Raw genomic sequence first — 20,499 nt, forward strand, 5'->3', positions numbered from 1 at the left:
CCTCCTTCTTTCCCTTGACAACGATCAGAATTAACAAATGTATAACCATCTATGTCGAATAAGAGGGGCGTATTGCTATTAATCCAGGTTTCTGAAAAATCCATATACAGAAAAGTTAAACGATAATGTGGATAAATATTCTAATATTGCATCAAATTTTTTACTTAAACTACGAGAGTTGAAATGTAAAATACTAAAACTACTATTTATATATTTAAAACTATCTACAAATTGATCATCTGAGAAATATTTACAGTTAAGTTCAATATCCAAGTCAAATTCATAGTCTTCATTTGCATTAAAAGTAGTATACAATTTATTCAAATCTTGATTACTATAAAGATGATTGTTGTCATAATGATGCATATTAATAAATTCATCATCATTTATCTCAAAATAAGGAAAAACAGAATGAATACATCTAGGAAAAGGACATTGGCATGTATTATGAATGTCACATGAGTGAATGTGAATGCCATTGTTAAAGTCTCTACAAAATGAACATGTAATAATGTTTGTCTTTACTACAAGGTTACAATCTACACATAACATTAAATACAAATAGTCTCAAAACATTAAAAGAAAAAAAAGTTTAATTACAAAAGAGAAAAAATAAATAAAAAATACAGGAGTCCAATGACTAAAAAGAAAAAAAAAGTGAAACACAAAAGTCATTAAAAATCGTCCAGGAGTACAAACTTGAGAGAGGTTGTACATACATAGCTTGCCATAAATTGTAATGTTTAACTGAACAATATCGATACTTTACTGATATGACCCTATATTTCTCAGAAAATGTAGTATCACGAATAATATAAAAAAATAACGTGCATTGTTTAAATAATATGAAAAACAAGTGTCGTAACATTTATAGAAATAGAAAATGGCACGATTTGGAAACAATCACACCCTAACCAAGTACTCATATATGTTTGCAACTCAAGAATATTGAAAACATACAAGATGACAAAAAACTATTAGAAAACTGCCTTTTCGATCTTAACATTTTTTCAACGGCTTTATCTCAAAGTTAACATTCAAAAGATATAGTAATTGAGTGGCATCTTTTCAAGCGAATGTGAATTGTGAAACTAAAATATATTTCTATTAAGCATTCAATTCTCATGAAATGCTTAATGTTTTGCTTAATTTTTTTGGTTTGCTATTGCTATATTTATTTGAATTAACTTATCTAAGTTATCTATGATTACTCAGCTTCCTTCTACAGGAGCCCCCCCCCCCCCCCAGAAAAAATGAGGGGTCATATAATGGCATAAAGAGGAAAAGTTCTGAACAGATAAGAGCGAGTGAGAAAGAATATTCACATTTTAAATGCAAATTCTTATGTTTGATATATTGTGACATAGATTATATGTAAAATAATATGATATTTCACTCTTTCGTTTTCTCTATTTTTTCTTGGTCGTGAAACTTTTACTTTTTTTGTTAGAATTTTATTTAAAATGAAACAAAATATGAATGATAATAGTTTCCATAAAACAACTGATAGAGAAGGCTAACTATATATTCACATCCTTTCGAGTCAAACCCCTTGCTAACCGTTTCCTCCTTTCCGACTTAAAATGAAAAAAAATGAAAATTATGAAAATCCATATTTTATTGTTCGAAATAGAAATGAAATGAAATACTCCGAAAATTTGCTTTGCCCAATTGATCGTGGGCCCGGCAGCCCCTGTGCAGCGCCAGATCGACGAGGTTCTATCCCTTTAATCGTTGAACGCCAAACAGGGTAGCAGCAACTCCCATCTATTAACGTCTTTTGGTCTGACGCGGCCGGGGTTTGAACCCCCGACCTCCCGGTTGTGAGACGGACACTCTACCAACTGAGTTTGAATTCGAATTAGAAATAGTTACTAATAATTATCTTTTTGAGTTTGCATTTAAACGAAGAAACAGTTGAACATGAAAAAAGGCATACATTGAGATCATTCCAGATTCGTGGTCCGGTAAATTTAAAAGAGTTCAGAATTAAGGTTGAAGCTGTTTTAGGGTAATGAAAGCTATTAGCAGAGCGAGTATTGTATCGGTGAAAGTCGTAGTTATATTGAAAAAGATTGATGATATTAATAGGAGCATATCTATATCTAACTGCGTGCATAAGTGTAGCAATCTTAAATTTATGAATATCGTAGACTGTCATTGTTTTTAATCTAAAAAATAATGGCCCTGATGGTGTCAGATATGGAGAATTGGTGCAAATGCGTAGTGCTTTTTTCTGGAGTTTGTGGATACAATCCAATTTAGTTATTCCAACACTGGCCCATGTTATGTTGCAATATTTAATATAAGGTAGAATCAAAGAGTTATATTTGTATATAGCATAATTAAATTCTTTTCAGGTAATATGGATTTCAATTTACACAGTATTCCTACACTTTTGGATATTTTGTTACAAAATATGTAAACGATGATTAGTAAAAGTTAATTTATCATCTAAAATTCTAACTAGAAATTTGACTGTTTTAGTTACATTCAGAATTGTCGAACCTAGTTTTAATTTAACAGCAGATATATTATACGAAACATTTTCTGGGAAACTGGTCAAAGCATAATGAACAGTCGATTGGATAATTTGCCTTTTGTATAATGTCATGCAGTATCTTGGTGGCTAGTTAGAAAACGATCTCAGGAAGGATGACGGTTCAGGAATTTCTCTGTACCTACATCTCACCATGCATTTCAAAACTTCGCTAAAGGTGGGATGCCTCAGTGCATATATGATTGGATTGACACAAGAGTTGAGCAGAATGAGAATAGTAAGCCAAGGAATAGCTGGACCCGTGGATGGTATAGGGAAGATGATGGCTGATGGCATCACACAAATGGTATAGACACAGACAACGATGAAAAGATTGATGGTTATCTGACGTTGTTGCCTGAAGCGAATAATCTCCTGTTCTCTGGCTAGAGTGTCGACAGTGTTTAGCTTAGCTCTTCTTTGAACCGAGCTGGTCGATGATCCAGTGGTCTTACTGCGATTCACGCTCGACAATTCTAGAGATTTGGGAGAATGCTCTTCGTTTTTCATAACATCTTGATTGTCTTCAGGAAGCTCTTCTGCGTCAAAACGTTCGGCTAAGACTTCTAGATCGTCAGGGGGCGCCGCTTTCGTACCGTCGCAATCATCGAAACCTATGTTGATGTTCCCGTTACTAGCCACTTGCGGATCTTCAATCGGTATGTCCTCTATGATTGTAATATTACTTTCCCTGTTTGACAAGGTAGAGGATTGCCTGTAGGGAGAGGGCGCCATCATGGCGTTCATTTCTCTTTGGTGACGACTGAACATTTTAAAAATATAGAAGTAGCAGACGATGATGACGACGAAGGCTGGAATCTGAACGAGGAGACAAACTATCAGGGTTAGATAGTCCGAGTCATGACTGGCTGTATTTTGCGCACATACTTTATACTGGATGGCATAACCAAGAGATCCAACGTCAAACGGAAGTATAATGAACATGAGAATAATCGGATAAAGCCAAGCGAATGCAACCATTAGCGCAACATTACGGCTGCTGAATGTGTTGGTGAATTTTGGTGTTGGCTGTAAGACGGTGTATAGGACGGTGAAGCGATAGAAAGCCACCATTGCCAGGGTTACTATACTACAACCAAGGGTGGTCATTGTGGCCGCTGCTACAAACTGACAGAGCAGATCAGGGATGTAACAACTTGATTTACTTAGGAGTGTGGAAGCATGAACAGGAAGGAACATAGCAGTTAAGAAATCTGCAACAGCCAGATTGACGACGAAAACATTTGTCTTGTTCTGAAGACGCCTGCAGAGGACGACGGCGGCGACGACGAAGAGATTGCCAAGGGTGCCGATGAGGAAGATGAGAAGAACTATGAAAGCTAAGACGACACGGGTAGGGTAGTCTTGAAGAATGAAGTCGCCTTTTTCAACGAAGAATGTAACATTGCAAAGAGTAATGTTGTGATACCATATTCCTTCAGCTGTTCCAGAAGAAACAGAATTGAAATCCGCCATTATGATGGATGATCGATGGTTCGATCGCTTAGTATAAGCCTTCGACTTGTCCACCTGTACGCCTGTCAGTAATGATATTGCCCGGGATATGAATATTTACGTTCTTGTGTAGAATTGCCGACTTGAACTCTTTGAAGATATCACATGGGATGTACGCTTCAGGTACTCCGATGTGCATGAACATAAATTTATCTTGATGGAATCTTTAATAGGGTGTCAGCAGGCACAGATGAGTATCTGTAAGTTAAAAAAAAAAATAGGTTGTTAGAACTTTTTTCTCGCTATAGCCTTTTGACCGGCCTTATGATTTATTTGAGAGGTCCACATATTCCAACTATTTGCTTTTCAGTGGATCCCTCCATTGTATCGGATCTTTATAATGTTTATAATAGTTTGATTTTATATGATACTTTGTTAAAACTATGGTATAAAAATGTCATACTTAACTCGATTTACATTTTTTGTATATAACCCCATTTGCAAATGTCATTTACCATTTATTTTGTTTTGTTCAAAATGAAATACTGTAAAGCAATTTTTTTTTGCATGTTATCCATTTTTCTGGGAGGGGGGGGGGGGTGATGACATATAGGTTAATCATGATTCGGGAGCAAAAACCTCTTTTTTCGCCTGTCAAAGCCTTTGAACAAAATTTCCCCCGTTTGGAAAATCCAGGATACGCCCGGCCCGACCAGCCCCATGACAAACCACCCCTGCCCAGTAAAGACAAAGTATTGCATTCGGTATTGGTTGAACATTATTTTTGAAGGCATAGCTTGGATGAATTATAAAAGAGGACGAGGGGAGTACTCAGAATAATTACCGTATATCTTATTTGAGAGGTCCACATATTACAACTATTTGCTTTTCAGTGGATCCCTCTATTGTATCGGATCTTTATAATGTTTATAATAGTTTGATTTTTGAAGGCATATAGCTTGGATGAATTATAAAAGAGGACGAGGGGAGTACTCATAATAATTACCGTATATCTTATTTCGTTTCAGGAATTTTGTTTAAAAGAGGAAGAGAATTGTGAAAATATTAATGTGATCAAAATTATTCAGGACTTTGATGTCTCAGAAAAAATAAACATGATAATGTCACATCGTATATACTTAGACATCCATTATATAAGTTTACACAGCAGTATATAGCCCTTGTAAATAGCAAGGGAGTAATACCGGGATACACCCCCCCCCCCTTTCTGATGAAACAAACCAACCACTATCCCGACATCTCCTTTGAAACAAATAGAAAACGTGTATATAGTAACAACATATTTGTCAGTTCGCTACATCTTTCCTCTTCTACCTACTCGATCTATCTGTCTATTTATTTATCTATCTATCTATCTATCTATCTATCTATCTATCTATCTATCTATCTATCTATCTATCTATCTATCTATCTATCTATCTATCTATCTATCTATTTATCTATCTATCTATCTATCTATCTATCTATCTATCTATCTATCTAATTATCTATGTACACTGTTAGAAAATGTCTACTTAAAACAAAAATTCCTGCACCAAAGTCTCGAGAACACCTGTAATCTTACTACAGTGGGTAATCTTACATGCATTTGTGTAAAATTACCGAAAATTGGTATTTGGGTATGTAACTATACACATTTGTTGTCATACAACTGTTTTCTCTTTTTAAAACAGATTCGTTCTGTAAACATGGTAAATTTGTAGAGAAATTGCTGTAATTTTTTTTTCCTGTTATAACAATTTACAGGATGATATGGTTATTTCCATTCTGTAAAATCTGTTGTTTTGTTTTCTTCCGTAATTTTTTTTCTAACAGTCAGACAGTGTATCTATCTATCTATCTATCTATCTATCTATCTATCTATCTATCTATCTATCTATCTATCTATCTATCTATCTATCTATCTATCTATCTATCTATCTATCTATCTATCTATCTATCTATCTATCTATCTATCTATCTATCTACTTCCTTTTTTACTTCGATCTATATCATATCTACCATTTATATATCTTTATTCATGCTAAATGATTAGAAGAAAATATGTACTCAAATTGGCTTTAACAAATTTGGCGAATTATAGACAAAAACTGTAATATATAAACAGTATGTTCTTACCGTCATAATCATGTGACTTCGTAGTCATTTTAGGTCTTACTTTTTCCTTTATATACAGCTAATATGCGCCAGTCATCCATTTATGTACGATGTCATAAGATCAAAGAAGAAGCAAAATTAATGGTTACACTTTTGACCTGGTCGACAAGCACGGCCGTTAATTCCACTTTGTAACAAGCAATAAACCGGATCTAGAAAATGGCTTCGCTACGAAAATCATGCAATAAAGACGCTTGGATTGTGACCATGAACATGATAACATATTTATAACAATGTGTTTGCTAAAGCCTTTGTGCATTCTACAATTTGTGATTCGGCTACAGATACCCACAAAGCAAATATTTGACAAAGGGTATAGGTATGAATGTCGTTACGCAAAATATTTTTAAAGGGTAATAGTGAATTCCTGCCCTTCACAAAAACGCAGGGAGCGAAAAGGATTCATTCAGTGTTCGCAGTTCCATTATGGATAGAATACTTTTAATTTTAATTGTCAAACTTGAACATGATAGCATTCACATACCTTCCACTTTCAATTTTTCGTACTTATACAATGATAACAGCACAGTTGAAAAACACATAATATATTAAAATTCATTGTATAAGTACGAAAATCGAATTTCATCTGTAGAAAACATACACTGTAAAAGCTTGGTGTTAAAACTGACACCAATTGGTGTTAATAGAGGACCACACCCTGAGGTGTTAAAATAACACCCTAGAGATTGAACATAACACCAAAGAGTGTAAATGTAACAACCATAGGTGTTGTAATAACACCTATAGGTGTAAAACTAACACCACCAATTTAACACCGGTGTAAAATAACTGGTGTGGTCCTTTATGTACACCGGTTAACACCACAGTTTTTGCTGTGTATAAGCACAGCCAAATATCAACCAACCAAAAATAAGCAGCTTATGTTGGGCAGGTGTGTTGTGGTGGGGGCGGCGACTTTACTGTCACAACTTTAATTGTTCCATCGATCGCGGTTCTAAGACATGTAGGAACATCTAATCTTATACTGCGAGTATTAGGGATGTTGCAAGAAAATATTTGCAATCAGTCGCAAATATTCTTTTACGACTGACTGATCAATTTTATCTGTAGCAAATCAGATTACACTCCTTCAGTGGCGTACCTAGGATTTTCCACGGGGGGGGGGGGCAAAACCATCCGCCAAAAATTTGACAAGCAAGCAAAAAAAAAAAAAAAAAAAAGGGCTTCAAGCTCGTCAGGGGGGGGGGGGGCAATAGAGGTCTTCAAGTTTGTCAGGGGGACAACAAAAGGTATTTCAAGCTCGTCAGGGGGGGGGGGGGCAGGGATACGTCCTTTGCATGGGTTGTGCCCCCCCCCCCCGTAGGTACGCCAGTGCATTCCTTGTTTCATGAAGCAGATTAGCAATCACAAATTTAGCAATCACAAATTTGTAAGATTAGCAATCACAAATTTGTAATTATTGCATGATTATGTTTGATTTAGGAAACAAAAATATAGACTTGCAATTGATCGCCAGTTTCTTGCAACGCCCATTATGTCAATTATCTCCTGCAATACAGTAGACAGCTTGCAAATTTTTTATCAAATTAAGCTCCCTACTTCATCAATGTACACGAATATAGCAATACTAACTGACCAATGCCGTAAAATGGAAGTTATGCCTAGAACTCTAACCCCATGAAACCTGTCCTTGTCATTGCCAAAGCGCTCCATTTTCTTTATGAATTAATAATAATATATTTTTAAATATAGAATGCTATGTCGCTACATTTTCCATGACCGAGGCAAAAGTTATTTTTAAAATATAGTTAAGAGTCAGGGTTATCGATCTATACATGGCGGGAGAGGGTAAAAACAATATCCAAACTTTCGGCGCGGTCTGCTTGCCAAATAATATACAGAAAATTGCACGTGAATAATATTTTTTGTCAAGTCAGATGGTTTTATAGCGCTTTCAGATGCTTTTTAAAACACAATCACTTTTGCATTGGATATCATGATATTTTTCAAATAATTTTTTTTTCAAAATTATTGGGCAGAGCAAATCAATATTTTTGTCATATCACCAATAATTTCATGGCGATTCCACCCCCCCCCCCGCCTCATAAATGACTCAACATGAAGGATGGTTTGACTCTATTCTCAACATTACTCTATTTTGCAGACTTTGTCTTATGTGTATATACTGGGCAGCGATCAAGGGGTCATGTTATATTTTGCAGCCCATCATCCATGTTGAATAATATCCCAATCAGTAATTTATCGATGTTGCAGAAGTTTATTTATTTGGAAGTTTCTAAAAAATAGTGCTATATAATTATGCTAGGTTTCACAAGGGGAGCGACTTTTTTGTGCTGCATGGGTGCTGAAGTAAATTTTGAAAAAAAAGGATTTCACTACAAAATGAAGATCGTTTTGGTCCCAAGAAATTTGACAAGGAAAAAGGAGGGTTTCAACACAGAATGGTGGTCACACCCAGTGGCGTACCTAGGATTTTCCACAGGGGGGGGGGGGGAGCAAAACCGTCCGCCAAAAATTTGACAAGCCCAAAAAAAAAAGGTCTTCAATCACATATAAAGAATTTCGTACCAGAAAAAAAAATTGACAAGCAAAAAAAAAAAAAAAAAAAAAAAAAAAAAAAGGGGTCTACAAGCTCGTCAGGGGAGGCAAAAAAAGTTCTTCAACCTCGTCAGGGGGGCAAAAAAAGGTTTTTCAAGCTCGTCAGGGGGGGGGGGGCATGTATACGTTTTTTGCATTGGTTGTGACTCGTCAGGGGGGGCAGACTGCCCCCCCCCCTGTAGGTACGCTAGTGCCCCCGCGTAGGTACGCTAGTGGTCACTAGTGGTCACTCCTACCACAGTTCAATGTGGGTGCTGTCTATGGAGAATAATACACGTAGCACTCCTGGGACAATCTTTTGAGTACTTTAGCACCCCAGTACCCCTGCTTCCCATGGCCATGGGTTTCACTTCAGAAATATTCTCCCTGGTCGCCACATTCCCTCGTAATATTTTAAGGGTTGATATTAAGACCCCATTCCCTGCCAGGTTCAAATATACATTGCTACGTCAAAAGGTCTCTAAATTATGAGGATATCGCTGTTGAAAAATAAAAATGCTTGGAGAGAGTAACAATACACTGTTAGAAAAATTATCCTTAAAATGAAAGAAGTTCCTGCAGCAGATCTTACAAGATTGCGTAATCTTACATAATTTATATCATGTAAAATTTCAGGAAATTGGTATTTGGTGTCTGGAACCTTACAAATTTCCTTAAATAAAACACCCTTTTCCCCTTTTTAAACAGACCTGCTCTCACTGTTAAATTGCAGAAAATTCCTGTTTTATGTATTTACAGAATGATTCTGTTATTGCTTTCTGCAAGTCTTCTGTTTTTTTCTGTAAAATCAGGTTTTTTTTAACAATGTAGTACAAACCCATTTCCTGATAAACAGCCCCCCCTTGCGTTTTAATATGTACACATGTAGATGAAAACGAATTCTTATGTGACTTTTGTTTCGCTCAGTCGCTGTATATGCTCATCATAATAGTATATTGTCTTATAGGCTAGCTGCTTTACCCGTTATAGATAATTTTCATTGTATTGAATAAACCAACTCCTTTCACAACCATCATTTAGGTCTGCTAGTTCATCCTTAATTACTTACTGCACCACAAATTAATGGGGGTCGATCACTAATTTTCATCATGTTAGGCCATTCCTATGGAATAATCTTCCAAAAGACATCTTATCTCACCACTTTCAAAAGTTCCCTGAAAACCTGGGTATTCACACAAGCTTTTAAGCAAGTATTGCCCCCCCCCTTTTTTTAGTAGGTTTCCATTTTCTTCTTCTTCACCTTCCTTTATTGCGCCATGAGCATCTTTCATGATGCATGGATATACCGATGCATTACAATGTTCATGTTGTTGTTATTAAATTTCTCAAGCCGCCCCCGCAAAAAAATAATAAATAAAAAAATTAGTAGAACCACCCCTGCTTGTTCTCTGCGAGTGGCTGCTCGAAGTTAATAATAACCTTTTTTTATTGCTTTGTTTTGTTTTGATTTTTAGTTTATAAAAAGGGGAGGGACAGTTTTAGCTTCGTTTTTGAGAAACAAATTATTAATTTATCAGAGAAAAGGGTATATACGAATCATTAATTGCCGCAAAAGATAATGATATCAACCGAAGTAAACAAATAATCTGAAAGCACAATTAGCACTCAATTAGTGGTCAATTAGCTTTTTGGTATTCAGTAAAGTCACTTATTTCCTTATTTGGCAAGGATGCGCCGCGCGCCCTAGTATTCTTTTGGTATTCTGAAAAGTCTAATAGCGCTCAGTGATTAAGTGGACTTCCTATGGTGAAAGATAATAATCCTACCGATTATTTGTTTACGGCATCAATCACATTTTTCGTGCATTATATTCTTTCCAGGTTATTTTACATATTTTTCTCCTTTTATACACATCATTGAATCCAGTTTGCTTGAGTCCACGACGGCATGTGTTCTATCTACGTACAGCAGCACCCATCCATCTTCTCAGGGCATTCTCCCCTTTTTTCTTATCTTTTTCTGGGGGGGGGGGGGGTGGGGAAGGGTAGATATTTTTAGGACGGGTTGTTTTGTCCTTTATCAAACTATATATTTTTGATAACTTTGTATTTATTTTGTGAGTATTTCCCTCTCATTTATTCATTTTTTTCTCATTTGATTATCTGTATTTATACTTTGTTATTTTGTTATTTGTTGTGTTATCTATTTCTTGAGGGGCCCACATTGTACAAGCATTGCTTTTTAGTGGGTCCCTCCATTTCCATCTTAATTTAATTTCTATTGAAAAATAGTATACATATTTAAAACCTACAATGTGTTGCCCAAATTGTCTAAGTGGTTTTTTTCACAACATATGTATCATTAATTTTGTTTGCAACGGATACAAATATTTATGTTTATATATGGTATACAATTCGTTTTTGTTTGATGGAAGTGAAATAAATAAATTTGAATTTGAATTTGAATTTGAATTGAATTTGAATAGTGATAAAAGGTCCATCAAGTCTCATCATCTCTTGCTAATTACAATGGCTTTCATTTCTTAAGGGACAGATTTCTTCTGCATTTTCTGTGTAATCAAATGTATTTCTTTTATAAAAAAATATGTTTTGTTATATATTTTGTGAAGTATGAAAAAAAATTCAATTCAATTAAGTTTACTACTGTGACTAAGAAAGGGAGTATTGCAAGAGAATTGAAGAGAAAGATATAAAAAGGGAATATGATAAAGGAAAGGAAGGTAGTAGAAACAAGTAAAATAAGGAATATGGAATTTGGTCATGAAGAAATTTGAAAAGAGAGAAAAAAGGAAACAGACATTGCACCTCCATGTAAACCATACTCATATCACGTAGGGTACCATTTTAAAGGTCAAGTCCACCCCAGAAAATTGTTGATTCGAATCGATAGAGAAAAATCAAACAAACATAACGCTGCAAAGTTCATTAAAATCGGATGTAAAATAAGAAAGTTATGACATTTTAAAATTTCGCTTATTTTTCACAAAACAGTTCAATGTGCAACTCAGCGATATGCAAATGAGAGAGTCGATGATGTCCATCACTCACTATTTCTTTTGTTTTTTATTGTTTGAATAATACAATATTTCAATTTTTACAGATTTGACGATAAGGACCAACTTAACTTAACCACACTGTAAAAACTGTGGTGTTAAAACTGACACCAATTGGTGTTAATAGAGGACCACACCCTGAGGTGTTAAAATAACACCCTAGAGATTGAACATAACACAAAAGAGTGTAAATGTAACAACCATAGGTGTTGTAATAACACCTATAGGTGTAAAACTAACACCACCAATTTAACACCGGTGTAAAATAACTGGTGTGGTCCTCTATGTACACCGGTTAACACCACAGATTTTGCTGTGCATAAACTGTTAAAATAATGGTAATTGCACGTGTTCAGGGAGAAATAAAAGTTTGTTTCACTTGACAAGGAGGAGAAAATTAGAATATTTCATATAATAAAATACAAAAGAAATATTGAGTGGTTGACGTCATCAGTATGCCAATTTGCACACCGATTTCGATAAAATTTTCAGTGTTTTGCTTATTGGATTTTTTTCCTTTTTTCAAATCAACTTTTTGTTGGGGTGGACTTGTCCTTTAAGATCTTTGGAATGATATCAAATATCGCACCAATTGTTTAAATTATAGATACCATCCAGTTTATGGTCACAGTGAGTGCATTAGAATTTTATGGTTTGGGTCGGAATATCAGAAATGTTTAGCTCGCGCTTCGCTCTCGCATAAAATGTTTAGTTAAAAAGCCATTCTGTTCATGATTACCAAAAGTGCCCAGAATGTCTCAATTTTAGGTCAAATTTACCAAAAATTTCCAGCTCGTGCTCGCATCAATTTTTTTTAGATAGATAACCTGTTCATAGTCACAAAAGTGCTTAGAAAGTCCAGTTTTGGGTTGGAATAATAAAAATTTTGAGCTCGCGCTACGCGCTCGCATAAACTGTTTAGTTAGATTCCAGTCCCACTCATGATGATCAAAAGTGCTTAGAATGTCAAAATTTAAGGTAAAAAAAAATCTATTATTTTTTTAGCTCGGGCTTCGCGCTTGCATTGTTTAGATTGATACCCATCCCGGTTCATGGTGACAAAAAGTGCTTTAGAATATCAACATTTTGGGCCGGATCTATATCAAACATTTTCAGCTCGCGCTCCGGGCTCGCATGTTCATAGTTAAGATTCTGTCCAGTCTGTTCATGATTATCAAAAGTGCTTAAAATGTCTAAATTTTAGTTCAGAATGCCAAAAATGTTCACATCAATTGTTTAAATAAGATACCCATCCTGCTTGATAACCCAAAGTGCTTAGAATGTCAAAGTTTTAGGTCAGGTTATCAACAAAATTCAGCTCGCGCTTCGCGCTCTCATAAAAGGTTAATTAATATTATCCTGTTTATCATTCATGTTCATGGGGGTACCATTTTTCGAAAAGTACATATGGCACCAAAATCAGGTAGGGTCCACGCACGGCCGGGGTGCAAAATCCTTTAAATGCGCCTGCCGAATATATCATCATGTTTGTAAGAAAAACTAAGATGTATACTTAAAACTGCATGCAGATTTTAGTGTAGATCCCCGTAAACAAAAAATATGAACAACAGCTTTTAGCAGCTGACTCGGAAAACTCGGGTGAAAATATTTTTTCCGTCCCCGCCCCCCTAAATTTTATGCTTCCGCAGCTAATGCCCCCCCCCCCCCGAGATAATTGTCAAACAAACACACTTGCCGATTCGTGTGCATGGCTTCAGATGCCTCTATCATCTTCTTCGACCTCTCTCCTTCATTTATTTATTTTCTTCAATTAAATTTGGATAACCTTAAAGGCACGCGTGTAAGGGTTACAACATACACCTTTTCCAAATGTAAGAACTTGCAGGCTGAATCCAACATTTTAAGTGTTGAACCATTTGAAGTGGTAACAGGTTATCACTATACTACAACCTTTCAGATGTTGAGGACAAGTCCACCTCAACAAAAAGTTGGTTTAAAGGGGAATCCAACCCAAATGAAAACTTGTTTTTATAAGGAAAAGAAAAATCAGACAAGTTGATAGGTGAAAGTTTGAACAATATTGGACAAACAACAAGAAAGTTATGAATTTTTAAAAGTTGTAAATATTGGTAATCACTATACCCATGGAGACTTCAAATTGGCCGCATATGGGATGTCATATGGGGTGTTGCAAGAAACTTGCGATTGAACGCAAATCGAACGCAACTCCCAAAATTGAGCGTAAGTCCTCCGATTAAACGCAAATCTGCAATTGAACGCAAGTTACGTTCAATCCTGTTGCAAGAAGAAGTTGCGTTTGATCAATTGAACGTAGATCAAGCGCAAGCTTTGCAATTGATTGCAAATCAAACGTAACTTATGTAAGATTTTGGAGGATGCGCAAAATTTGCGTTCGATTTACGTTCAATTGATTGTCCATAGGCTTGTGTACTAAAAATTCTGCAAAATTTTTTGTTGTTGTTGTTGTTGTTGAAAACTTGTGTAAATTATGCCATTTTCAATTTTCCATGGGTTTTTTTCTAGAAAAACTTGAAATAATGTTATTTTCAATCTTTATAAGCCTCTTCAGCAATTATGCCATTATTTTCACACAATTTCAGTACATTCTCTCCTAATATCATTATAAAGTGTGTCAATAACCAAAAATATTCTGCTCTTGTTATCAGAGGTCATGGAATATTCAAATTGTGATTTCTGAAATAATTTGTATGAAGAAATGTTGAAGAAATAATAACTCTCCATAGGCACAAAAGCCACTCTTTATTAAAAACACTTCATGCACTGGCAAATGCTTATCAATATATCTGAGCGTTTGCAGTAAATACAACTCAGAATATGTTTTGCAAGAGCACTAAATTGCTTAAATGCTTTCATTCATACATATCATAATGAATAACATGCCCAATTAAGTTATTTTAGTTTGATTTTCAAATAAAACATACATTTCAGGAGATTGCTACACTTCAAAATCTGAAGCTCTCTTGTTTCTCTCTCTTTAATCATGAGATTGCATCGTAGATATATATCACACTTGCATACAGGGATGAGGTCGAGGCTGATTCTTCAGAGTCATGAGGCAGCTTGAGAGAACTTCCCATAGATTCTGTACAGTGACTCGGACCAAGGCCAGCAAAATGTTGCCTCGAGGTCAGCATTGACTACATCCCTGCTTGGACTTGAAAAGATCCATTGATCTGTGCACAAAAAAGAACACTGCTCAAGACATTCATTATTGATGGACCTTTAATTTTCATTTTTCAATGTTTCTTGCTCTCGAGGAATTACTTCTGAGATTCAGTTATATGAAATAAAAATTTAATATCATCTTCATCAAGTGTTTCACCACAGAATGTCTTGTTTGAAATTGATGTGTCTCATGCAGAAGACCACAGTCCTTAAGGTTGGCATGAAGAATCCATAGAAGTCCAGTCAGGAAAGCCACAATCGTCTCTGCTTGAAGGAACAAATCTGGTTTCCAGAAGCAGTCTAATTTGAGATAAATTTGGAGAGCTCCATGGAGTGAAGTTTTTAAACAAGCAACGCCCTCATTCTGAAGTCCACTCTTATAATGATGTTACTACAGACAGGAGCAGCTCTGAATTCAGTTCTGATAATCAACCTGTTCATAAAAAATAATAATATGGGAAATAATGCAAGCCCATAACTATACATACATGTAGCTTGGGTTAGTTCAAATTTTGTCCTTTCAGTGCAAGAACGCCCTTAGCAAAACATTTTTGTGCACCCATCGGTGCAGAAATGCCCCTATGTCTGCTGGTAAGGGCCTTGTTTGCACCCAAATGATGATATGATAGAGGGATAGTGGCTTACTCCTGAGACCATAGTAATTGGCAATTTGCCATGATGTAATATAAAAAAAGTGTGAACTGATTGTTTTTCCCCAAATAAAAGAATCATGGAAATTAAAATATGTAATAAATTAAATCAATGTAAGCAAAATACACACTTTCATACAGTACACCTTGGATGAGCACAACCACCCCCTCCCCTCCCCCCATCAATGGGATGTCTTCATTGCTGAGAAGTCCAGTCAAGATAGAGATTTGTGTTAGCCTTTTTCATTTTGCATTATCCTTGGGTCAATGTGTACAGTTTTCACCCCCATCCGCATTACGATCATGGTGAATTATTAATAATAATACAGTTTACAATTACATGTAACCTACCATTCAAGAGTTGATAAAATGAATCAATCAGCTGGTTGGAAGAACACACATTGTAGCAGACACAGTTATGGTGGTTCTGAGGTTCCAGACTTCTTTGTCATAACTGTAGTAAGCAATTAAAAGCAAAAAGCAAAGAGATAAAACATATTCATGAAATTAATATACAAGCTCAGTTGCCAGTGTGTTAATCATTATAGTAGTCCAAGGGTGTTTTGATTAAAGTCACTTCTGGCCTAAGGAGGGGCACTATGGTTCCTCAGCCATGGGCGGCGCAATTAAAAAAATTATGAAATCATACCTTTTGCTTTAATTTACTAAAAAAGCTCGTAATAGAATGCCAAACTTTGGTGTACATATTCCTTTCTGGAGCAATCCTAACAACTGTACTGTAAAAAATCTGGTATCAAAATAAATTTCTTTCAATTCATGTTTTTTTTAAAATATTTTTTCTTAACTTCTTAATTTTTTTTTTATTGTTATTTTCAAGACAAAGTTCATCAGTGACATTAAATTACTATTGTCAATAAAAAAAAATTACCCAGTTATGAATATTGACTTTGTACATGTAATCATGTTTTTGTCTGACATGTACTTAAACAAACATGATGTTGCAAAATTTCCTGACCCTGTACCTGGGAATGGCAAATTTAGTATCAAAAGTTGTGTGAGACTTGAAAGTAAAACGTCAGTCAGCGGTGCGGGAATAAAATTTTGAGTGGCAGATTTATTCTGAAAAATGTCAAGGGGGACCATATGCCATATGCCCCCCCCCCAAGAATTGTGCTTGATGTAAAAGGATGTAAAAAAAAAATCATGATTATGCATTCAATATTAATAATGATGCACCATATGAGACACCCTTTAACTGAAAGCACCTGGAAAAGCATTGTAATCATCCATTTAACAATTTAAAGTGAAAAAAAATCTGTCATCTATATAGCACCTCATGTGCTTGCATAAAAATCAAGAGTCAGCTACATAGTAGCCCGGGGGGGGGGGGGGGGGGGTACTCACGAGATAAGGCATATGGAGATATGCCACAGGAATGGGTCGCCTTTTTTGAAGAAATCCCTAAACATGGCGTATGGGTCCATATTCTACTCCAATGTCTTAGGTGCAAATACAAAATGACCTTACATTTTGGGCGATAACCTTTTTTTTTTTTTGCTTGTCAAGTTTTTCCAGGCGAAAATGTGCCCCCCCCCCCCTTTTGGAAATCCTGGATCCGCCCCTGTAATGAATCCCTAATAATGGGTACCTTTTTAGCCAAAATGACCTGTAAATATGGGTACGGGTTTCGAACTTACAGCCGCACACCTTTGTCCAAACCAAATCTAAGTACCTCCCCCTGGCATAGTAGATCTACATATTAAATCTAAAAAATAAATGTATTTACATGTATATCTTTTTATATTTATATGAGATGGATATTAAAAATGTGACTCATACGGCACATCATTACAAATCAACGACACAAATACTGTCCTTGCAAAGAACCTCTTGTGCAATCTGCCCGTAAGAAATTTAAAAAGAGCCCTGGGCAGGCAACATCCTATTCAATGTCAAAACTTCCCCAAGAATGTGGCAGATGTGGACAATAGATTCTGAAAAGTAGCCCAATACATGTAGACCCCCTATACCTTTGTTTCTTTTTCTTGTCTGGCGAGATATACGGAGTCTGGAGAACCCCCCCCCAAAAAAAAAAAAATAATAATAATAATAAATAATTTTTTTTTTAATCCTCCAAAGACAAAAGTCGAAACAGCAAAATTTTCACTTTATCCCAGGCCAGGCCAAGGAAAGTCATAAAAAGGGAGGTTAACGGTAGACTACCTCGAGCGAAGTTCGTGCAGGCTCCACTCCACTTCACTACCGCTACACTACGCTCCACCTACCCGAACTTCGAGACCGTGAACTCTATCTGATATTCCGAGTGACAAAGGTGGGAATTTATGGGGGAAAATATAAAATTCATGCAACATCACGACCTTTAAAAACAATTGAATTTAATATTCTTACTTTACACCAAGTTTCACTTCTTTTCCATGCTTCTATCAGTCTCAAAATTGGTGATTTAGAATTAGAGCCAACATGAAGTTCCTCACACGTATAAATAATTCGCTGCAGATTTCAAAACATTGCATGCACGCGCGATACGGCAGCGAATTATTTATTTGTGTGAGGAACTTCATGTTGGCTCTAAATCACCAATTTTGAGACTGATAGAAGCATGGAAAAGTGAAACTTGGTGTAAGTAAGAATATTAGTTAGGCCTAATTGTTTTTAAAGATCGTGATGTTGCATGAATTTTATATTTTCCCCCCATAAAATCCCACCTTTGTCACTCGGAATATCAGATAGAGTCCAGTCTCGAATTTCGGGTAGGTGGAGCGTAGTGTAGCGGTAGTGAAGTGGAGTAGGGCCTGTACGAACTTCGCTCGATGTAACGTTAGACAGACTCTTAAAAAAAGAGAGACAAATGGAGAGGAATCTTTTTTTTGTGGAAATGTCTAGACTGTAATTTACTGCCTACTGGATGGCTATTCGCCGTTGAAACCGATATAACTTAAAAAATCATTTCAAATAGGAACAAAAATAATCTTTAAAGGTCATTTTCGATGTTTCATACATAATTAGAGCCTACACATTTACTTGCTTCTGCCTGGGTGATTTTTAACAGCACTGCACCGGCAATGACCTGCCGTGTTGTTGATACAACCGTGCATTACCAACACAAAAAGTCAAGTGTGGGACTGGGATTGAAATTGTACGGTAGAAAATTTGTTGAAGGTGAAATTTCGACCGGCGATAAAGATTTATTTTCACTTTTTTCAAAATAATTTTTTCCCTGGCATAGGTCTAAAATATATAAATTCTCTAAAAACATACATAATGGAGAAAGAATTGTCTGAAAAATGAATATTTTCTACTTACTCTCTTCCAGGTTCAAGATTGTTGCAAGCCAATATTTTGCTTTTTCGGCTAGTCTTGTGCTGCAGACCCTGTTTACAGCTGCAAATCGTCTGCAAATCAGCTGCAACTTGCGTTCAATCGCAAGCCGTTTTCTTGCAACGCAAATTGGCGATTGATTGCTAGTTGCAGTCGATCGGAATCGGCTGCAAAGTTGCAGTCGATTTGCAATCAATTGCAACATAACTTTCTTGCAACGCCCCAATAGTGATGTAAGGCAAGGACTACTCTTTCATGTACTCCAATACATATTGTGGCTAAAATGTCATTTTTCCTGAAAGTTTTATTTCAAATTATATTTTTCTTTCATGAGGACATAAAACAATATACTACATGGGTTATATTTAGATTACTGCCCCAGGGGATTGGGTACTTAGGAGAAAACCACAAATCCTGATAATAAAGTACATGGCCTATGGGAAAGTTGTCCTTGCCTCTTGTCACAAGTTACTTCCCGGCCAGTTGCCAATTTGAAATCTACATAGTATTAGTGATCTCAATTTTAAAACAGCTATAACTTTCTTATTGCTTGTCCGATTTCTTTCAAACTTTCACCATTCTGTTTGATTTATTTTTCTCCTTCCCAACACAAAATTTTATGGCCAAGGCTGGATTCCCCTTTAAATAATAATGAGAACAATCAAAACAAGCATAACAATGAACATTTCATCGATATCGGATGTATAACAATTTAAAGTTATGACATAATAGGCCTATTAAAGTTTTGCTTAAAGGTCAAATCCACCCCAGAAAATGTTGCTCTGAATAAAATAGAGAGAAAAATTAGCATAACGTTATAAAGTTCATCAAAATCGGTTGTAAAATAAGAAAGTTATGACATTTTACAGTTTCACTTATTTGTCACAAAACATTGATATGCACATCTCAGTGACATGCAAATGAGACAGTTGATGATGTCCCTCACTAACTATTACTTTTGTTTTTTAATTATTGTTTATTATATACAATATTTCATTTTTTACAGATTTGACAATAATTAAGGACCAACTTGAATGAACCATATATAAATCCACATGTTCAGAGAGGAATTCACCATTGTTTAACTTGACAATGAGCAGAAAATTAGAATATTTAATATTTCATATAATAAAATGCAAAAGAAATAGTGAGTGGATGACATCATCAGTCTCCTCATTTGCATACCGACCAGGATGTACATAAAACTGTTTTTGTGAAATTAAGCGAAACTTTAAAATGTCATAACTTTGTTTTTTTACATCCGATTTTGATGAAATTTTCAGTGTTATGCGTGTTGGATTTTTCTCCTTTTATTAAAATAAACTTTTTATGGGGTGGACTTGTCCTTTAAAAAAAAAATAGAGAAGAAATAAGTAAAGAAAGAAGTAAGACAGCAAAAAAAAAAAAAAAGAAGGAAGAATGAAAGAAATCTAAAGAAACAGATTAATAAAATATAAAGAAATTATATATAAAAAAAAAGAAATTAAAGCAAGAAAGGAATGATCGGAAAGAAAGATTGAAGAAAGAAAGAAAGAAGAAAGAAAGAAAGAAAGAAAGAAAGAAAGAAAGAAAGAAAGAAAGAAAGAAAGAAAGAAAGAAAGAAAGAAAGAAAGAAA

The 20,499-nt window shown here is 35.4% G+C and overlaps 1 protein-coding gene and 1 long non-coding RNA gene across 2 annotated transcripts; both read right to left on the reverse strand.

The window, feature by feature from the left end:
* Nucleotides 1-296: 296 nt before the first annotated feature.
* Nucleotides 297-6,404, reverse strand: LOC129274780 (5-hydroxytryptamine receptor-like). Its single transcript, XM_064108489.1, has 2 exons — nt 6,134-6,404; nt 297-4,252 (listed from the first exon to the last, which is right to left on the reverse strand). The coding sequence occupies exon 2, from the start codon at nt 4,013-4,015 to the stop codon at nt 2,630-2,632; it is 1,386 nt and encodes a 461-aa protein (XP_063964559.1). The 5' UTR covers nt 4,016-4,252; nt 6,134-6,404; the 3' UTR covers nt 297-2,629.
* Nucleotides 6,405-14,972: 8,568 nt separating this feature from the next.
* Nucleotides 14,973-18,938, reverse strand: LOC135156387 (uncharacterized). Its single transcript, XR_010295512.1, has 3 exons — nt 18,869-18,938; nt 15,935-16,037; nt 14,973-15,366 (listed from the first exon to the last, which is right to left on the reverse strand). It is a non-coding gene; the product is annotated as an uncharacterized LOC135156387 (long non-coding RNA).
* Between the last annotated feature and the right edge of the window lie 1,561 nt (nt 18,939-20,499).

The sequence above is a fragment of the Lytechinus pictus genome, chromosome 13 (genome assembly GCF_037042905.1).
Source record: "Lytechinus pictus isolate F3 Inbred chromosome 13, Lp3.0, whole genome shotgun sequence".
NCBI lineage: Eukaryota > Metazoa > Echinodermata > Echinoidea > Temnopleuroida > Toxopneustidae > Lytechinus > Lytechinus pictus.